Here is a 19,842-nt window from a genome sequence, read left to right on the forward strand (position 1 = left end):
CAGTGCTGATAAGGTGGGCGGGGCTTCCTGGAGAGAGCCTGAATAATCACAAGGAGGGGCGCTCTAGGGCATCTCCAGGCTCATCTGGAGGAGTGAGTGAAGACCAGTTCTTAGAATCATTCCCAGGGCTTCCATGGAAACGTCTGTGTTCTGGCAGTTTGGAAAATGATCGCATCACACTCCCTGGCCTCTGATCCCACCAAACCACAGTTTGCTCTTCAGTTTGTTCTGCCTCTGGACCGTTGCTCGTGCTGTTCCCTTTGCCTGAAATGCTCTTCTCCCTTCTGCCCATCCCAATTTCTACCCATTTATAAAGTCTGTCCCAATGTCACCTCCTCCAGGAAGCCTTCCCAGATTCCCCAGCCCTTGCTCCCTGGTCAGGATTCACCTTTTCTTTTTCCTGTTCTCCCATGGCATTTGGTTTTAACTGCTGTGAGTCATTCAGTTTAACAGACATGCCCTGATTCACCACCCAGTCCCTGCCCTCAGAGAGCTTAGAGTTCTCCCGGGCAGACAGATTTTACTGCCCCACCCCAACTCCACCAGATGGGCTCAGGTCCTGGGGCTGGTAGGTATGGGAGGTGTGGGTCCTCAGAAGAGGGCTCCTATGTCAATCCAGGAGGGCTTCCTGGGAGAGTGTGCAGCTTCTCTATGGCAGCTTCTCTATCTTCTCTACAACACAAACGACACAGCGGATCATCAGCACCTAGTTTGTGACCTGGCACAGAGCGGGTGCCTTTGAATGTGCTTAATTCACATTCAGCTTGATCGTGCAGCTTCACCTTACACCTTGGACAGCTTCTTGTCACCTGTGTGGAGAACATCTAGAAAGGGAGAAAACTCTTAACAGATCCTATGGTCCCTGCAGGGAGAGCCCGTGGGCAGTTCTGCACTTTTCAATCTATGAATCCTCAGTGGATTCTAAGCTTGAAAAGAGGGAATCTCAGGCCACAATGAGGCGGCTTTTCTGGAAGTCTGGTCCCAAGAGAAGGGCAGATGTTCTAAATAATTTTTATTTATTCATTTTATTTTTGGCGTCACTAGGTCTTCATTGCCGTGTGGGCTTTTCTATAGTAGTGGTGAGCTGGGGCCACTCTTTAGCTGTGGTGTGCGGGCTTCTCATTGCAGTGGCCTCTCTTGTTGCAGAACACAGGCTCTCAGCACGTGGTCTTCAGCGGCTGCAGTATGTGGGTTTAGTAGTTGTAACTCGTGGGCTCTAGAGCACAGGTTTAGTTGCTTCACAGCATATGAAATCTTCTCGAACCAGGGATCGAACCCATGTCCTCGGCACTGGCAGACAGAGTCTTATCCACTGCACCACCAGGGAAATCCCAGATATTCTATTAATAGATAAAGCAGATACAAGGTCTCAAAAATGCCCATCAAGATCTGAGAAATCACTCTCTCAGGACACATTTCAAGATACATGCTGCATGGGATGACTTGGTTATCAAGAAAAAGCAAAAGCTGGAGTTGTCAATCCTGACCGTGCATTAAAACCATCTGGAGTGCTTTGGAAAGACTGATGCCTGGTCCCCACCCCCAAACCAATTAAACAGAATCCCCACGGGTGGGGCCTGGAGTCCCCAGGTAATTTTGATGCCAGGGGTGGAGCTCCATTGCCTTAAAGTATCACTCAGCTTTCCCCGGGGGAAGAAGGCAGGGGAGTGTGAAAGCTAATAGGAGAGCCTGTTGTAAGAGAGACGGTAAAACTAAGGCAAACTGTGGACGTTAAAGGTCGACATACGTCCAGTTATCCAAGTTTAGCTTTGCAGAACAGCTCACGGGAAGAGGCTGCTGACAGCGGAGGACAGAATACAAATTCTGGCAGCAGACGGATCCCCACTACACCATTTAGTGGGTGGGTGCTGACTCTGGGCAAGTTACCAAACATCTCTGAGCTTCATTTTCTTCATCTGTAAAATGGGGACGATTGTAGTGCCAGTCCCAGAGGGTTGCTTTGAAAATTAATTAAATTAGAAAAAGTGTCCCGTGTTCAATAAACAGTAACTCCCAGCCCTCTGACCCAGAAGGTTCCAGACACATGAGGCATCACTGTGCAAAAGACAGTAGTTAATGTCCCTTAACACTCTTACATATTCACATTATCGCCTTTAGAGGAAGATCTCCAGCTCATAGGTAAGTCATTCCTGGGTGAGTAGCGGGTGGACTGAGTCAGGGGAAAGTTGTTTCTGTTTCTAGGGAGAAGAGCTGAGATCCTGGAAACAGTGGGAGTTTCTGCAACCCTGGGTCCTTTGATTTCACAACCGCCCTGTAGAGCCTCATCTTCCCCAAAAGATGAAGCTTGGCTTCAGGCACTATCATTTCCTCTGGCTGGACCTTCATGCCTTCATCAGACAGACAGACAGCGAGTGTGTCTCTGTGCCAGGCCCTGTGCTGAGCATGCGGACGGAATCCTTAGTCCTCACCAAGCTCCTTGTCTGGCAGAAAGCCTGGCGTGGCTGTCAGTAACCACCACGTGATGCATGTGCTAAGTCGCTTCTGTCGTGTCTGACTCTTTGTAACCCCCATGGACTGTAGCCTGCCCGGCTCCTCCATCTAAGGGATTCTCCAGCCAAGAATACTGGAGTGGGTTGCCATTCCCTCCTCCAGAGGATCTTCCCAACCCAAGGATCAAACCCATATCTTTTATGTCTCCTACATTGGCAGGTAGGTTCTTTACCATTAGTATCACCTGGGAAGCCCAGTACCTACCATACACAGCAGAGAAGCTGGTTAAGGCTTTGGAGGAGAGGAGCCAGGAGAAAGAGTGGTGGCCCGGGACTGCCAATGGGTTACTCTCTCCATCTTATGCTACAATTACTACTCTTGATCACAAATGCAACTGCCGTTCTAGCCCGTGCTGGCCCCCTTCCATTTAACCATCTGTAAAATGGGCTAGGGGGCCAGAGAGACGTTCATTCAGTGATTCCTGCAGTCCCTGCTTTGAAGAACTCTGTGAAACGAGTCCTGTGGCCCACATTGACGTTTTAATTAAAGATTACAGCAAGCTCTGTTTGGAAAATTTCACAACAGGCCTTGGACCCATCTGGCTTTTCCTCTGCGGGGGAGACAAGTGAAGCAATGACAGATGAGTGTCACGTGATGCAGAAAGCCCGTCCTCCTTGCTGATCTTCTTTCTCATCTTTCTTCCATCTCAGTCCAAGGCAAGGTTGCCTGGCAGGGCAAGCCCTGGGCTGGGCTCCACCTCTTCCCACAGGGCCTCAGTCTCTGCACCTCTCAAGGGAGGACGAGCCCTCCTGTGTGATGTGCTGGCAGGAGCAGAGGGCATGGACACCTGGGCTTTCCAGGGCCCGCTGGAGCCTGTCCTCCTTGCTATGGGAGCTCTAAATCTGTAGCTCATAGTTGAGTCCAAGAGGCTAGCTTGGCCGGGGCTGGAAGAGTATCATTCAGTTTCTGGATACATTTGAGAGCAGCTTTGTGGCAGGAGTTGATGATCTCTATGATAAATGGGTCCCTAAATGAGTCCTTAGCTCATGAAGCTGAGAGTGTGTGGTTAGCCTTGAAAGGAAGGGAGGAGAGACGGAGGTCGGGGAGGGATGCAGCCAGCAGCCCTCTTGCCAGGCTCCCTTCCTCCTCCTCGGCTCCTTCCTTCCTTCCTTCCCATCAGCATCTGTTGAATTCTTACTGTGTGCAGGGCCCTGCTCTGGCTCAGAGACCCCAGGGATGGAGCAGCATGGTCCCTGCTCCCCAACAGACAGGAGGAGCAACCCAGTGTGATCCACGTTGTAACAGGAGGGAGGCTCTGGGGACGCAGATGTGGTTCCAACCTGACCTGGTGGGTCCAGGGTGCCAGGAAAGGCATTCTACGGATGGGAAGACTTGCAGGACAAATCCGCCAGGTAGCAAGAAGGGAGCACTCTGGCAGAGGGAACTGCAGCGGCAAAGGTTTAAAGGAGCCAAAGAAAAGCCTGGGAAAGCTTTGGGCTGGAGCGCTGGGTGCAGGGGCTGAGGGTGGTGGGGAGTGGAGAGGGCTGGCTGGAAGGGGCAGCAGGAGACAGAACCTGAATGGCCTTGAGTCTGAATGGTCTGGAGTCCCAGGTAGGGGACGTCAGACCTTGTTCTGTGGCCCCAGGGAGTCCGCGTTGGGTTTTCTCAGAGAGGATGGCTGGAGCTGAAGGGAGGAGAGTGGATTGAAGGGGCTGGAGCCAGGAGCAGGGTGCGCGTGGGAGGGCCCCATGATTGCTCAATGCTGCTTTTATTCATCCTCTTGAGGAGCACTTCTTGAGGGGCTGCTCATCCCTGTCCACAGGACCAGGCTGGCCAGCCCCTCTACAGTACACAAGCTCCAGAGAAAATGTATAGAAAGAGCGTGCCTGCTCTCGACAAAGCCTCCTTTGTGAGGAGCCTGGGGCCGTGTTGGTGCAATGCTCTGCTGCCCTCTAGTGAAGCCTGGAGAGGCACCCCTGCAGGGTCCAGTTTAGTTCAGTCGCTCAGTCGTGTCCGACTCTTTGTGATCCCATGGACTGCAGCACGCCAGGCTTCCTTGTCCATTACCAACTCCTGGAAACTACTCAAACTCATGTTCATCGCGTCAGTGATACCATCCAAACATCTCATCCTCTGTTGTCCCCTTCTCCTCTCACTTTCAATCTTTCCCAGCATCAGGGTCTTTTCAAATGCGTCAGTTCTTTGCCTCAGGTGGAAAAAGTACTGGAGTTTCAGTTTCAGCATCAGTCCTTCCAATGAATATTTAGGACTGATTTCCTTTAGGATGGACTGGTTGGATCTCCTTGCAGTTCAAGGGACTCTCAAGAGTCTTCTCCAACACCACAGTTCAAAAGCATCATTCTTCGGTGCTTAGCTTTCTTTATAGTCCAACTGTCACATCCATACATGACTACTGGAAAAACTATAGCTTTGACTACACGGACCTTTGTTGGTAAAGTAATGTCTCTGCTTTTTAATATGCTGTCTAGGTTTGTCATAGCTTTTCTTCCAAGGAGCAAGCGTCTTTTAATTTCATGGCTGCAGTCACCATCTGCAGTGATTTTGGATCCCCTCAAAATAAAGTCTGTCACTGGTTCCATTGTTTCTCCATCTATTTGCCATAAAGTTATGGGACCAGATGCCATGATCTTAGTTTTCTGAATGTTGAGTTTTAAGTCAACTTTTTCACTCTCCTCTTTCACCTTCATCAAGAGGCTCTTTAGTTCTTCTTTGCTTTCTGCAATAAGAGTGGTATCATCTGCATATCTGAGATTATTGACATCTTTCCTGACAATCTTGATTCCGTCTTGTGCTTCATCTAGCCTGGCATTTCACATGATGTACTCTGCATATAAGTTAAATAAGCAGGGTGACAATATACAGCCTTGATGTACTTTTTTTCCTGATTTAGAACCAGTCTGTTGTTCCACGTCCAGTTCTAGGTCAGTTGTTTCTTGACCTGCATACAAATTTCTCAGGAGGCAGGTCAGGTGATCTGATATTCCTTTCTCTTTAAGAATTTTCCACAGTTTGTTGTGATCCACACAGTCAAAGGTGTTGGCATAGTCAATAAAGCAGAAGTAGACGTTTTTCTGGAACACTCTTGCTTTTTTTGATAATCCAGCGGATGTTGGCAATTTGATCTCTGGTTCCTCTGACTTTTCTAAATCCAACTTGAACATCTGGAAGTTCACGATTCACTCATTGCTGAAGCCTGGCTTGGAGAATTTTGAGCATTACTTTACTAGCATGTGAGATGAGTGCAATTGTGCAGTAGTTTGAGCATTCCTTGGCTTTGCCTTTCTTTGGGATTGGAATGAAAACTGACCTTTTCCAGTCCTGTGGCCACTGATGAGTTTTCCAGATTTGCTGGCATATTGAGTGCAGCACTTTCACAGCATCATCTTTCAGGATTTGAAATAGCTCAACTGGAATTCCATCACCTCCACTAGCTTTGTTCATAGTGATGCTTCCTAAGGCCCACTTGACTTCACATTCCAGGATGTCTGGCTCTAGATGAATGATCACACCATCGTGGTTATATGGGTTGTGAACATCTTTTTTGTACAGTTCTTCTGTGTATTCTTGCCATCTCTTCTTAATATATTCTGCTTCTGTTAGGTCCATACCATTTCTGTCCTTTATTGTGCTCATCTTTGCATGAAATGTTCCCTTGGTATCTCTGATTTTCTTGAAGAGATCTCTAGTCTTTCCCATTCTATTATTTTCCTCTATTTCTTTGAATTGATTGCTGAGGAAGGCTTTCTTATATCTTCTTGCTATTCTTTGGAACTCTGCATTCAAATGGGTATATCTTTCTTTTCTCCTTTGCCTTTAGCTTTTCTTTTCTCAGATATTTGTAAAGCTTCATGAGACAACCATTTTGCCTTTTTGCATTCTTTTTCTTGGGGATGGTCTTGGACTGCAGGGTCCAGCCAGCTTTTAAAATGCTCCAAGCTTCTCTGCATGCCTTCTGTCTATCCCTCCCTCAACCACAAGAGTCCCACTGCTCCCAAGGAAAAGGTGCAGTCTGGAAGTAGAGGACAGGCTCAAAACAGGGTGAAGAGGAGAAGGAAGACAGAGAGGGACTCAATTCCAGCTGTGGTAACAGGCAGCACCAGGGTCAATGTGGGGCTTGGGGCCCAGGTAGTGCGTCTTGAATTTTCTCAGAGAATAAACACAGACTATACACGTCGGTAACAGTGTTGATGGTGGTGGAGCTGGTGGTTGCAGTGACCAATAATTATGGGCCCTACTGGTTATGCGGCTGTTGGTGATGGTAGTTCTGGTGATTATGGTGATGGGGTGATGGTGGTGGTGGTGGTGGTAATGATGACAAAGATGGAGGTAGAAAAACTGGTAGTGGTGATGGAGTGGTGGCTAATAGGGCTATAAAGCTACTAAGAACATTCTTGTATACATCTTTAGGGGGAGCGTGCACTCATTTCTATTGGGCACAGATCTAGGAGTGGAATTGCTGGGTCAGAGGACAGGCACGTGTTTAGCTTTAGTATATGTTGCCAAACATATACTAAAGCTAAGGCAATGGCAACCCACTCCAGTACTCTTGCCTGGAAAATCCCATGGACAGAGGAGCCTGGTGGGCTGCAGTCCATGGGGTCGCTAAGAGTCAGACATGACTGAGCGACTTCACTTTCACTTTTCACTTTCATGCATTGGAGAAGGAAATGGCAACCCACTCCAGTGTTCTTGCCTGGAGAATCCCAGGGACGGGGGAGCCTGTTGGGCTGCCATCTATGGGGTCGCTCAGAGTCAGACACGACTTAGCAGCAGTAGTAGCAGCCAAACAGTTTTCCAAAAAGCAGTTGTTTTCACACTTTTACCTGTAACGTATAAATTCTTGGTGCTCCACATCCCGACACTTAGTATTATCTGTTTTGTTCACTAACGTATCTCAAATGCCTGGAAGCCTGGTGCATAGACGAGGCTTAATACAAATTTGCTGAATGAATGTTCAGCATAAGGGTGGCAGATGTCCACTTTCACCGTTAGAGCCCAGAACCAGACCTGCGCTCCTGCCTGTGGACACCGAGTGATGACCACACTCACATCCAGGTTGGGAGCTTGGTGCAAAAGACCGAGCCCTAGCTCATCACACCCTAGTGTGCACACGCCCTTAGTCTTGGCACTTTGCTCAAAATCCCTTCAGTGTGGCTCCCCTCATTCTAGTTTGAGGAGGAACAGCAGTCTGATCAAATCAACACACACTAAGATGTGAGTGGCTCAGTCCTTAACCCTTTTAAAAGCATTTGAAGGAGCAACTTGTTCACTTGTTGGATTTACGATTGAACAGGGCAACCTGCTGGAGCAGAAAGCTCAGGACTTCAAAGTTCTGAGTTCTCCATTAAACTCTCTCAGATCATCCATTTACAGCTGCTTTCTCATTAGACAACTTCCCCTGCCTACCTCTAGCTTCCTGTTTTTGTTTTTACTTTGAAAAACAAGGATGGTAATTCTTATCCTGTCTACCTCAATTATTCAAAACATTATAATAAATTAAGGAATTTCAGAGTAGAAAAGAATCTTAGAGCTCACCAGGGATTTGCTTTTAAATAATTCTTTACAATATAAGAATCACTTTCAGTTATGCTGGTTCATAGAAATCACGAAACTATAATCTCTTTTCATGGGTAGGAAACAGGTTGAAGGAGGAAATAACCTGCCCAGGGCTCTGTGGTTTGTTAGTTGCAGAGCTGGAGGCAGTGGCTCTTTGCTCTCTCTAATTCCCCCTCCAGATCTAGCTAGTAGCCCTATAAACCCAGAAAGTCAACTGGCTCTTGCATGCATGCCTTCAGTAGTGGGGAACTCACTGCCACCCAAGGTACGTCATTCGCTATTTGGGTTGCTCTGATAGTTGGCTGTCATTTATGGTATACAGATCATGTTACATTGAGAGGGGGTGATGATCAGAACTTTCATCCTAATGTTTGTTTGAGGGAAAAGGAATTAACAGAAATATTCAGAAAACAGGCAGAGAGAGCCACAATGGCAATAATTATAAACAGTCAATACCAGTTGACAGTGTCACTTTCCTGTTGGTAACCCTTCACTGGCTTCCTGATCCTCCAGGGAATGAGTCCAGATTCTTTGATGTGCCTTTCACAAGTGGGGCCCAGCTTCAATCCTCTCAGTGCCACACATATCTCCCCTCCCACCCTGGCCTTCCGGCAGGGTGTTCCTTCTGCCTAGAACACCCTCACCCACCACTCTCACCTTCCTGCTCCTCAGTTCAGTTCAGTTCAGTGGCTCAGTCGTGTCCGACTCTTTGCGACCCCATGAACCACAGCACACCAGGCCTCCCTGTCCATCACCAACTCCCAGAGTCCACCCAAACCCATGTCCATCGAGTCGATGATGCTATCCAACCATCTCATCTTCTGTCGTTCCCTTCTCTTCCTGCCCTCAATCTTTCTCAGCATCAGGGTCTTTTCCAATGAGTCAGCTCTTCGCATCAGGTGGCCAAAGTATTGGAGTTTCAGCTTCAACATCAGTCCTTTCAATGAACACCTAGGACTAATCTCCTTTAGGATGGACTGGTTGGATCTCCTTGCAGGCCAAGGGACTCTCAAGAGTCTTCTCCAACACTACAGTTCAAAAGCATCAATTCTTCAGCATTCAGCTTTCTTTATAGTCCAACTCTCACATCCATACATGACTACTGGAAAAACCATAGCCTTGACTAGATGGACCTTTGTTGGCAAAGTAATGTCTCTGCTTTTTAATATGCTGTCTAGGTTGGTCATAACTTTCCTTCAGAGAGTAAGCGTCTTTTCATTTCATGGCTGCAATCACCATCTGCAGTGATTCTGAAGCCCAGAAAAATAAAGTCAGCCACTATTTCCACTGTTTCCCCATCTATCTGCCATGAAGTGATGGGACCGGATGCCATAATCTTAGTTTTCTGAATGTTGAGCTTTAAGCCAACTTTTTCACTCTCCTCTTTCACTTTCATCAAGAGGCTATTTAGTTCTCCTTCACTTTCTGCCATCAGGGTTCCTGCTCCTACAAGCCTCCAAATCCACCCTCCCCTTAAACCGCTACACTAGATTGTACTTACCTGTTTTCCTAGCAAGATGTGAGCTCAGAAGGGGCAGGATCTATATGGGATTCTCTCGTCCTGGTGCCCTGCATGGAGACTGGCACTGAATGGGTGACTGCCCCACCTCAGCACATTCACAGACATCTCTGCTGCTCTCATCAGCCAGGCCAGGAGAGGGTTAAACAACTGCCCTGGCCTTGGAGAGGCAGGTGACCCAAAGTTTAAACCAGATGCTTCAGAGCCTTATAGACCGCTAAACTCAGGAATTCAATCCAGCCACATCTTCCTGGAACTGGGACCTGGGCCCCTCCCATCCTTCTAGACCCCTCTCCCCTCCCTGGGCTCAGCTGGAAGCAGCTGGAACTGCTGCGGAGGGGTGAGGTGGGAAGGAAGATCACAAAAGGGAAGAAGTATGTGGAGAGAGTAGGAAGAGCCTGGTCCCATGCTCTGCTCAGACTGTGTGGCCTGGGCTGAGCTTGTCCCAGTCCCGGCCTCGGTATCCCCATCTGTGCACAGAGGAGATTGGTCTGGTGGTCCCTCCTGATGGGACTGGCCAAGGGCAAGAGATCCTCAGACTCCCGAACCCTCTAACTCCAGACTTTTCCACCACACAGGTGGGAGGTTGGGTAAATCTTTAACTAGTTAGCCCTGGGCAGGTCGAGCCTTTCCGGATGGATGATTGCCTGGGAAAGGGGGGCGATGAGAGTGGTGGATGTAAGTGTGTATAGCCAGTCCCAATGTGAAGGGGGAGGGTACTGGGGAGGGAAAAGAACGAGACTCGGGCGGAGCTAACTCCGTGTGCCAAGCAGAACATGGAGGAACGCGGGTCGCCCGACGGGTAAGTACAGATTTAGGGAGGTTCAAGAAACCGCTGGGACACGGATGGTTAACTCGAGTTGCTGCCACAGGGACCCCGCGCGGAACCTGGAGCAGGGGCCGGAGGGGCCAGAAACGCCCATCCAGGTGGTGCTCAGGTAGGTGTAGGTTGGCTCGGAGGGGTGCGGCTAGGAAGGGACTGATGGAGATTTCAGGATGGACCATCAGCCCCCTCCCCTCCTCGTCCGACCACAGGGTGCGTCCCATGAGCGCTGCCGAGCTGCGTCGAGGGGAGCAGAGCGTGCTGCACTGCTCAGGGACCCGGACTCTGCAGGTGAGGACTTCCACACCACCCCCCCCCCCCAAAAAAAAACCCACCTTCGGGGAACACGCCAGGTCCCTCCAGGTCAATTTCCCCCAGGCCCCGCCCTCCCCGAGGCGAGCTCCGCCCTCCCCAGGGTGCCCCGCCCTCTTCTCTACGGCCCCCTTCCCCAGGTGAGCCCCCCGGGCGGGGGCCCGGACGTGGCTTTCCGCTTCGGCGCGGTGCTGGACGGAGCGAGCACCCAAGATGACGTGTTCCGTGCGTGCGGCGTGCGGCGTCTGGGCGAGCTGGCGCTGCGCGGGTGAGTGAGGCCGCGGGCGCTCCTCCCGCGCACGGCCCCGCCCCCGGCCCCCCTCCCTCCCTTCTCCCCCCACCCAGCCACGCACCAGCCTCTGTACAGCCACACTCCCGCGGCCCGCAGCTTCTCCTGCACGGTCTTCACCTTCGGCCAGACCGGCTCCGGGAAGACCTACACCCTGACCGGACCTCCTCCCCAGGTGAGCCGAGCTCTAGCAGAGCCCCCGGGGGTCAGGGATGGGTGGGCGAGAAGCCTTGCGGAGCGCAGACTCCCAGAGGGAAAGGAATTGGAAGACGCAGCCCAGCTCCATTTATTTTCAGGCGAGGAAAGATCAGGGAAGGTAGAGGGTCTCGGCCAATCCAGAGCACCTGGGTTCAGGTGTCCCCTTCCTAGCTCTCAGGTTTTTCATCTGTAAAATGAAAGAGATAGCACTGACTGAGAATTAAATGAGATGTGGGTATGGGAACTTGGCACAGTGTTCTGCTGCTGGTGCTGCTAAGTCTCGTCAGTCGTGTCCGACTCTGTGCGACCTCATAGACGGCAGCCCACCAGGCTCCCCCTTCCCTGGGATTCTCCAGGCAAGAACACTGGAGTGGGTTGCCATTTCCTTCTCCAGTGCATGAAAGTGAAAAGTGAAAGAGAAGTCGCTCTGTCGTGTCGGACTCTTAGCTACCTCATGGACTGCAGCCTACCAGGCTCCTCTGTCCATGGGATTTTCCAGGCAAGAGTACTGGAGTGCGGTGCCATTGCCTTCTCCCAGCACAGTGCTCTACAAAGAGTAATTATAACGGTGGTGGTGATGGTGGTAGCCCAGCCCCAGGCTCAGCTGTTTCTGCTCCCAGGGAGAGGGGGTGCCTGTACCCCCCAGCCTGGCTGGCATCATGCAGAGGACCTTCACCTGGCTGTTAGACCGAGTGCAGCACCTGGATGTTCCTGTCACTCTCCATGCTTCTTACCTGGAGATCTACAATGAGCAGGTGGGGGACTGGGATGGCTAGGAAGACAGCCCATAAGGAAAGGGAGGCATTTCTTTCCAAGGAAACTGGAAATAGAATAGGTGGGGGTTTGTCGACAATAAGGTCTGAGGGTGGATGAAACAAGGACTCCGGCCCCTCCCTCACCCTCCACCTTCCTCTTTCAGATTCGGGACTTGCTGAGTCTGGGGGCTCCCCGGCCCCTCCCTGTTCGCTGGAACAAGACCCGGGGCTTCTATGTGGAGCAGCTGCGGGTGGTGGAGTTTGGGAGCCTGGGGGCCCTCATGGAACTTCTGCAAATGGGTGCGTGCTACTTCAAGCTGCTTTGGGATATGTGGGACGCAAGTTTTTTACCTGTTCACCCAGTGCCTTCAGGGCCCCACGCTGGAGCTGTGGGTTCAGAGATGACCCCTGTGGGAGAAAAGGGCCAGCAAACCAACAGTTCAGATACAAACCAAGGGTGCCCCCCACTCCTACCCCTCAGGCCTGCTGATACTGCCTTCCAGACTCTTCCCACCCTTCTCTGCAGCACTGGGCTTCTGCCTCGGTCAAGCCTCAATTGTACCTCCTGGAGGGATCCCCCCCTTCAAGTGCATGCTTCTCCATCAAACAAAGCAAACCACATCCCTATCCCTTTCCAGACCTTTCCAGAACCCTGAGAGTAAAGGTCATACTTCTTGCATACTCAATAGCTAAGTTGTGTCCAACTCTTTGTGACCCCATGGACTGTATCCCTCCAGGCTCCTCTGTCCATGGGATTATCCCAGCAAGAATATTTCCTCCTTCAGGGGATCTTCCCGACCTAGGGATTGAACACGTGAATCCTGCATTGGCAGGTGGATTCTTTACCACCGAGCCACCTGGGAAGCCCTAGCCTAAAGGCTCTTCTGTTTTGGTCTCATGCATCCATTCATCAGCTATTTATTGAGCACCCGCTGTGGCCAGTCTCGGGGTTCCGGCCGAGCGTTGTGGCATACCTCGCAGTTGATCTCTCTGCCTGAGTTTCTCTCTATTCACACAGCAATGGAGAGATGTTGATATTAATAAAATGTGAATCAGACTGACATTCTTCCCCTCAGTTCTCTCCAGTCCCCTTTCACCTGTTCAAGCTAGAACCCAATTCAACACCCATCATTCCACTCCTGTCTCTGTGCCTTTGCACCAGCTGACCCCTCAGGTATCAGGATGTCTTCGCTCCTTTTTTATTCATTGGTGACAACTTGCTCTTCCTACCACATCCAACTCTAGGATGTTTTTCCTCTCTAGGTCTTAGCCGTCGAAGGAGCTCCGCTCACACCCTGAACCAGGCCTCCAGCCGAAGCCATGCTCTGCTCACACTCTACATCAGCCACCAAACTGTGAGTGCCTCAGCTTGGAAAGGAGCGGCCCAGGGCCACCCAGCAAGGGTCTGCCTCTAGATGTATAAACCAACTTGGGCGTGCATGGGAGGTAAGAGTGGAAACCCTTGGCCCTGTGATTTTAATGATGACAGCCCCTCCCAAGTCCCCATGGAGCCCTGATCCTCCAGCCCCAGCAGATGCCTCCTGTGGACGCCGGGGAACTCCCTGCCGGCGGGAAGCTGTGCTTTGTAGACCTGGCTGGCAGTGAGAAGGTGGTGGCCACAGGATCCCGTGGGGAGCTGATGCTTGAGGCCAACAGCATCAACCGCAGCCTGCTGGCCCTGGGTGAGATCTGAGTGGACTGACTGCCCGAGTCCTTCCTCTGTGCCTCGCCCACAGCCATCCACAGTGGGGAAGCCAGGGGAGTAATTGGGAATGGAGGAGAGTTAAAGAGCTATGATCCAGCAGCCACAGGCCTCCCTGGGGCCTCAGCTTGCTGGTGTCTCATGCTTTCTCTCATAGAACTTTGTGAATCTATAAACGCTGAGGATACAGTTGAATTCTAATGGGGGGGGGGGGGCGGGTAGAAACACACTCAGTGCAGAGTGTGAGCCCTCAGACATTCAACTTGACCCTTGTTGTATTTGGGAAGACTGAGGCCCAGGGAGGAGAAGGGCACTAACCTGTCTTCCCATCTCCCCATCCCCCAGGTCATTGGCCTTGAGGTCTCTAATAGCTGGGACCTACCTTGGCCTTCCTCTCGGCGTGTGTGGGGAGATGTGTAGGAAACATCTCTTCATTCAGTCCATTTGTCAGACATTACCTAAGTCCCTTTGCCAGGCCCTTTGGTGGGCATTAGGGATCAAGGTGGGAGCCCTAGTCTGGTGGCCAAGCAGTCTGAATGGGTAATGAGATCATATGGAAAGAGACACCCTAGAGACATACAAACCTGGTGAAGACCTAGCTCTGCAGTGTACCAGCTGGGTGGCCTTGGACATGGAGGGTGACCATGCTTTCCCCACCCAGGTCACTGCATCTCGCTGCTGCTGGACCCTCAGCGGAAGCAGAGCCACATCCCCTTCCGGGACAGCAAGCTCACCAAGCTGCTGGCAGATTCGCTAGGGGGGCATGGGGTCACCCTCATGGTATCCACGGGAGGCTGGGAGGGAGGGCTGGGTCCTGAGGGAGGGCTCCCAGAGAGGGGCACTCAGGGGCAGTCCTCCCCAGGTGGCCTGCGTGTCCCCCTCAGCCCAGTGCCTTCCCGAGACCCTCAGCACCCTGCGATATGCAAGCCGAGCTCAGCGGGTCACCACTCGGCCACAGGCCCCCAGGGTGAGTGGAGAGAGCCACAGGCAGAGCAGAGGGACAGGCAGGGGAGGTGGTGGGCACCATCCAACAGCTGGAGACTGAGTCAGTGCCACGGTTGAAGTCTGAGACTGAGTCAGAGCAGGGATCAGGGTTGAAATCTTGATGATGGGGTTATGCTTGGGCAGGGTGGGGTTGCAGTCAGGGTTAGGGTAGGTTTAGGCTTGGAGTCTGATTCAGGACATGCTTCAGAGTCTAGCCAACATCCTAGCTGGTATCGTGACTAAGTCTGAGTTAAGTTGGAGTCTGATGTGGGGTCTTATTTGGGGTCAGAATCTGGACCAAGGTTTGGACAGAAGTGAGTTTGGGGTTGGACAGGGAGCAGTTTAGAGCAGGCTTTCCAGGGAGACAGCCGAGGCCACATGGCACTTTGCTGCCATTAGGACAAGGTGTCCCCGCCAAGTATATGTAACCCTGGGCCAGGATTCCAAGTGGGCAAGTGGAGCCTGGGCTGGATTTTAGGCTCCACTTACTCCCCTACCCCAGACCGCCTTGTGCAGTGCGAAACCTGTGCAACCGTAAACGGCAGCCCTGGCCTCTTTCTCTGCAGCCCCCCAAGGTAAAGCCGCCCCAGCACCTGGAGACTGAGTTATTGCAGCTGCAGGAGGAGAACCTTCACCTGCGGTCCCAACTGGGCCAAATGGACCCCAAGGGTATGAGCTCCCTGGGGTGGGGGTGAAATGAGGATCGGCTCTGGGGCTCCTGGGGCTCCAGCTGCCTCCCTCTTCCTTGCAGCCTCTGGACTCAGTGGGGCCCGGGCGGCCTGGGCTCAGCGGAACCTCTACGGGATGCTGCAGGAGTTCATGCTGGAGAATGAGAGGCTCAGGTAGACTCCCCTAGCCTGGACTCTGTGGCCCACCCCTCACTGCGGGGCCCCCTCTGCCAAGATGTCTCCCCTCTCTGGTCCCCCCCGCCGCCCCCCGCCCCCCGCCGGTTCCTCTTCTGTCCCCGCCTGCCTCCTGGGGCTCATACTGTGCTGCAGTGAGGAGGAGTTGACTGATGCCCCCACCGGCCCTGCCTCCCAGGAAAGAGAAGAAGCAGCTGCAGAGCAGCCGGGACCTGGCCCACGGCGAGCAGCGCATCCTGGCCCAACAGGTCCGCGAGCTGGAGCGGTGAGCGCGGCTGCCGGCTGAGACCAGCCTTCAGGATGGAGGGCAGGTGGGAAAGGGGGTGGCTCAGCCAGATCTGCCCTCTGGATCCAGACCCCCAGGGCTTAGACCCCAGCTCTGCCACCAGCTGTGTGACCTTGGGTGAGTCCGTTAACCTCTCACCGCCTGGATTTTTCCTTCTGTAAAACGGAGGCGATACAGTGCCTGCCTCCCGGGATTGTCCTAAAGACTGGATGGCGTGAATTCATATGTAAAGATCTGAAAACAGTGCCCAGCATGTAGTTCGGGCTCCACGAGCGTTTGTTAAAAGCAGGACTTGGGTGCCAGGCTGGTGGTAGCTTTGAGGGCTCAAGGCAGACAGAGCCCACCCTTCTTTCCAGGCGTCTCCTCTCTGCCTGCTACCTTCAGCAGCCAGGCCCTGGCCCCGCCCCACCATGTCCCTGTGTGATGGTGCCACCTCTCCTGTGCCACGTGAGTCTCTGCCCAGCCCGGGGAAGGGAGAGGCAGGGACATCACGGAGCCCCTGACACGACCTCTTGCAGGCCCCGCCACCCCTCTGCCCCCGCTGCCAACTCTGCCCCCTGTGCCATGCACCGCTGGCCCACTGGGCCTGCCCACGGAGGGAACTCCACCTGCCCCAGGTAGGAAAGGCCGAGGTGGAAGGAGGGAAGGCCAGGGAGAACTGGAGACCTGGAGCTAGGGGTCTGTAGTCTGGAAGGCTCCAGAACTGTGGGGACTCCAGGGTCCTGGGCTGGGTCATGGCGGGAAGTGGCTGGCTTTGGGTTCTCTCTGCCCGGGGTTCGAAGTAGCTGTTAACCTCTCCTCGCCCTCGGTCCTCCCCATTCTACCTTCTTTTGGGAACTTACTCTGCTGTTGGCTTATTCATTTATTCACTTACACATTACTCATTTATGCACTGAATGAATGAGTCAATGAATGTATTTACTTAATGAGTGAGTATTCACTTATTCAGTAACTCTCCCCTAAACTCCTTGCTTTGTGGCAGCCCCTGTTCTGGGCACTGAGGATTCACAGAGCAGACGTGGTTCCGGCCCTTGTGGAGTGCCTAGTCTCCAGAGAGGACTTCACAAGGGCCACCCACTGCCCACAGGAAAAGGGACCCCCAGCCCTTTATGCTCATCAGACATTCTTAGTGCCCCCTAGGGCAGGCCTGGCAGGGAGCGTGGTATCATGATCAGCCCCAGGGAAGTGGGGCACAGACCCAGGGCTGAGATCACCCAGCCCTGTGGACTCTGGTCTCTCCTGCAGGTGTTTGGCTCTAAGGCCCCAGGTGACTGGCCCCTGTCCGCCCGGCCCCCGCCCTGGGCACCCCCATGCTGCCCTAGCTCTGCCAAGTGCTCGAGAGAGAGGTGAGCCCAGCCCTAGGGCACTGGGGGATAGGGGGTTAGGGGAAAGGCCGGGGAAACTGAAGGCTCACTTCCCACCACCCAACTCCCCTGGCCCAGGAGTCGCAGTGAGTGGACTCAGACCCAGGTTCTGGCGGAGATGCTGACCAAGGAGAAAGTGATGCCCTCTGCACCTCCCCTGCCCGCGGGGCCGCTAAACGCATCACCAGTGCTGAGAGGTGAAGAAGGGCGCGAGAGGAGGGCTGTTAGCGTTCTCTGTGATCTTGGGCCGGAACTCACCTCCAAACCTTAGTCTTCCCATTTCTGAAATAGGGGGCGGATTAAGTGGTGAGAGTCTACGATCTTTCTATTTCTCAAACCTAGAATTCTCTCCCAGATATATTCTGGGGCCCGTGGTGTGCATGGCAGATTGAGCTGGGAGGGCCATCTGAGACTTCCCCAGAGGCTGCTGGGACCCTGATGGGCCTGGGTGGGCAAGGCCCAAGGAGGTGATGGCCTCAAGCCGCACCGTGTGCCCTTTAGGTGGGGCTGCAGTTCCAAACCTGGCCCGGAGACTGGAGGCCCTCAGAGACCAAATTGGCACCTCCCTGCGACGTGGCCGGAGCCAGCCACCCCCTCGCTGAGGGCACACGGAGCCCTAGCCAGGCCCTCCCTGCCTGTGTGGGCAGCGTGGGAACCCAGGAGACCTTCATGTGGCCTTGGGCTGGGCTCTGCATGCTGGGTTTCAGTCTCTCCATCTGTTCAATGGCATAGCAGCTGCTGCTCCAGTCTGCAGCTGGCCTGGGCAGAGACCAGGCCTGGGCGTGGGGGCTGATGGGGCAGACTGGGGATGCAAAGGGTGGGTGCCACCCCAGACTTGGAGAAATGAGACTGGATTCAGGAGAAACCAGGCCACAAGTGATGAAGTATATGAATAAAGAGAGACATCAGCTCCAGGTCTGGTTGGTCTTATCTTCTGACTAGTCAGGCTCTGGCCCTTGGGAGAAACCCAGAGAGGAGGGGTTCTTAGGGGAGGGGTCCTGAGGAAGAGGAGACCAGGACTCCCGGCAGGGATGACTGTCCCCTTCCCCTTCAGATCAGGAATATTTCAGGTTCTCCTGAAATAGAGGAGAACCCCCTTTAATGTGTTGCTCAGTTACTCAGTTGTGTCCGGCTCTTCGGGACCCCATGGACTACAGCATGCCAGGCTTCCGTCCTTCACCATCTCCCGGAGTTTGCTCAAACTCATGTCCGTTGAGTCAATGATGCCCTCCAACCATCTCATCCTCTATTACTCCTTTCTCCTCATGCTCTCAATCTTTCCCAACATCAGGGTCTTTTCCAGTGACTCGGCTCTTCGCATCAGGTGGCCAAAATACTGGAGCTTCAGCTTCAGCATCAGTCCTTCCTTGAATATTCAGGGTTGAAATCATAGGGAGTGCAGCGTGTAGCATAAGTCCTTTTGGAGGAGGTTGTCATTAGCCCTACCCTTAGAGCCCCTGGGTGGGCGATCCATAAATTGGAGAACAATTTTAGTTACTGTACACATTTTAATTGAGCAACTACTGTGTACCATTTGGCAGGCATGGGGAGAGGGAGTGGTGAGCATCTCCATGAAGGAGGCCTGGGGGAGACTGCTCTGGCCTTGAGCTGGGGCAGGTGGTGGGCTGAGGGGCTCGCACGCTCTGTGCCAGCTGCGTGTGTCCTGGTACCGCATCACAGGGCCTGACTTCTGAAGCTGCAGATCTGCTCTGAGCCCCTGGGCAAGGCCCGCACCCTCCCGGGACCACTTCCTGGTTTTCAGTCCTTTTGACATGGCTCCCTGTCCTGTTGATCTCTAGTGAGGGGCAAGGAGATTAGGAATATCATGATTCTGGCACATGCCCAGTAGGATGCTGTGGGTCCACAGTTAGAGGTAAGTCCAGATATGACTTGTGAAATTGGGGGCGTGAGTGGGAGGACCCCACTACAGAAAGAGCCACGAGGCTAACCCTAAGTCTCCCATTTTATGGTTAGGGAAACTGAGACCCCACGTGGCTCATCCCGTTGTTTGTTCACACATTCACTCACTCATTCAGTAAACACCACTGGCATCAACTGTAAATCAAGGTGGCAAAGAAGACTGACAGGGACAAGCTGGCTCTGCCCAGGGAGCTCACAGTCTGGTGGGGGGCAGACAGTAAGCATTTACAACCTCACACGCACGCTTTGATGGGAGAAACCCGGAGCGCTGGAGGCACAGAGGGTCACCCAGTCAGAAATCATCAGGGAAGGTTTGCCAAGCAGAGTCATGATTAAGGGTGAATGGCAGTTGGCCCAGGGCAGGTGGGGGTGAGGAGCGGGCTGCAGCGCCAAAGGTTCAGAATTCCAAAGGTTTCCAAGACCATTCTAGAAGTGCGTGGCCTCAGCCACTTTGGGAGTTGGGGTCTGTCCCAAGGGCAAAGGGGAACCACGGAAGGGTCTTGAGGAGCTACCAGCTTCGAGGTGCCTTTAGATCATGCTGGCCACTGTGGCAGGCGCACTGACTGGTAAGCGTGAACTGGAGGAGGGAGACCGATGAGATGACCGGTGTAGGGAGAGGTGAGACACCTCAACCAGTGGCACCTGAGCCCTGCTCGGGCTGGCAGCCCCTGAGACCTGGGCACTGGACACTGGGCTCAGGCAAGACCCCAGGCAGGCCAGCCTCAGCCACGGGCTCGGGGAGCACTTGGGGAGAGGGATACTGAGGCCAGAGGACAAGCTAGGGAGCCACTGGAGAGAA

The 19,842-nt window shown here is 53.1% G+C and overlaps 1 protein-coding gene across 2 annotated transcripts; it reads left to right on the plus strand.

Moving 5' to 3' along the window:
* The first annotated feature begins 10,321 nt into the window (after positions 1-10,321).
* Positions 10,322-17,986, plus strand: KIF12 (kinesin family member 12). 2 transcript variants are annotated; one of them, XM_070376072.1, is made up of 19 exons: positions 10,322-10,349; positions 10,420-10,485; positions 10,583-10,661; positions 10,823-10,950; positions 11,071-11,146; positions 11,790-11,924; positions 12,089-12,224; positions 13,188-13,279; positions 13,450-13,606; positions 14,288-14,406; positions 14,489-14,593; positions 15,177-15,279; positions 15,362-15,452; positions 15,652-15,738; positions 16,116-16,206; positions 16,278-16,376; positions 17,005-17,105; positions 17,202-17,320; positions 17,625-17,986. In XM_070376072.1, exons 1-19 carry the CDS (start codon positions 10,324-10,326, stop codon positions 17,723-17,725), a joined length of 1,911 nt encoding a protein of 636 aa, XP_070232173.1. In that variant the 5' UTR covers positions 10,322-10,323; the 3' UTR covers positions 17,726-17,986. The 2 variants fall into 2 exon arrangements, with proteins under 2 accessions (XP_070232173.1, XP_070232174.1); XM_070376073.1 differs by lacking the exon at positions 16,278-16,376.
* The last annotated feature ends 1,856 nt before the right edge of the window (positions 17,987-19,842 follow it).

Source organism: Bos mutus, chromosome 8, assembly GCF_027580195.1.
Source record: "Bos mutus isolate GX-2022 chromosome 8, NWIPB_WYAK_1.1, whole genome shotgun sequence".
Taxonomy (NCBI): domain Eukaryota; kingdom Metazoa; phylum Chordata; class Mammalia; order Artiodactyla; family Bovidae; genus Bos; species Bos mutus.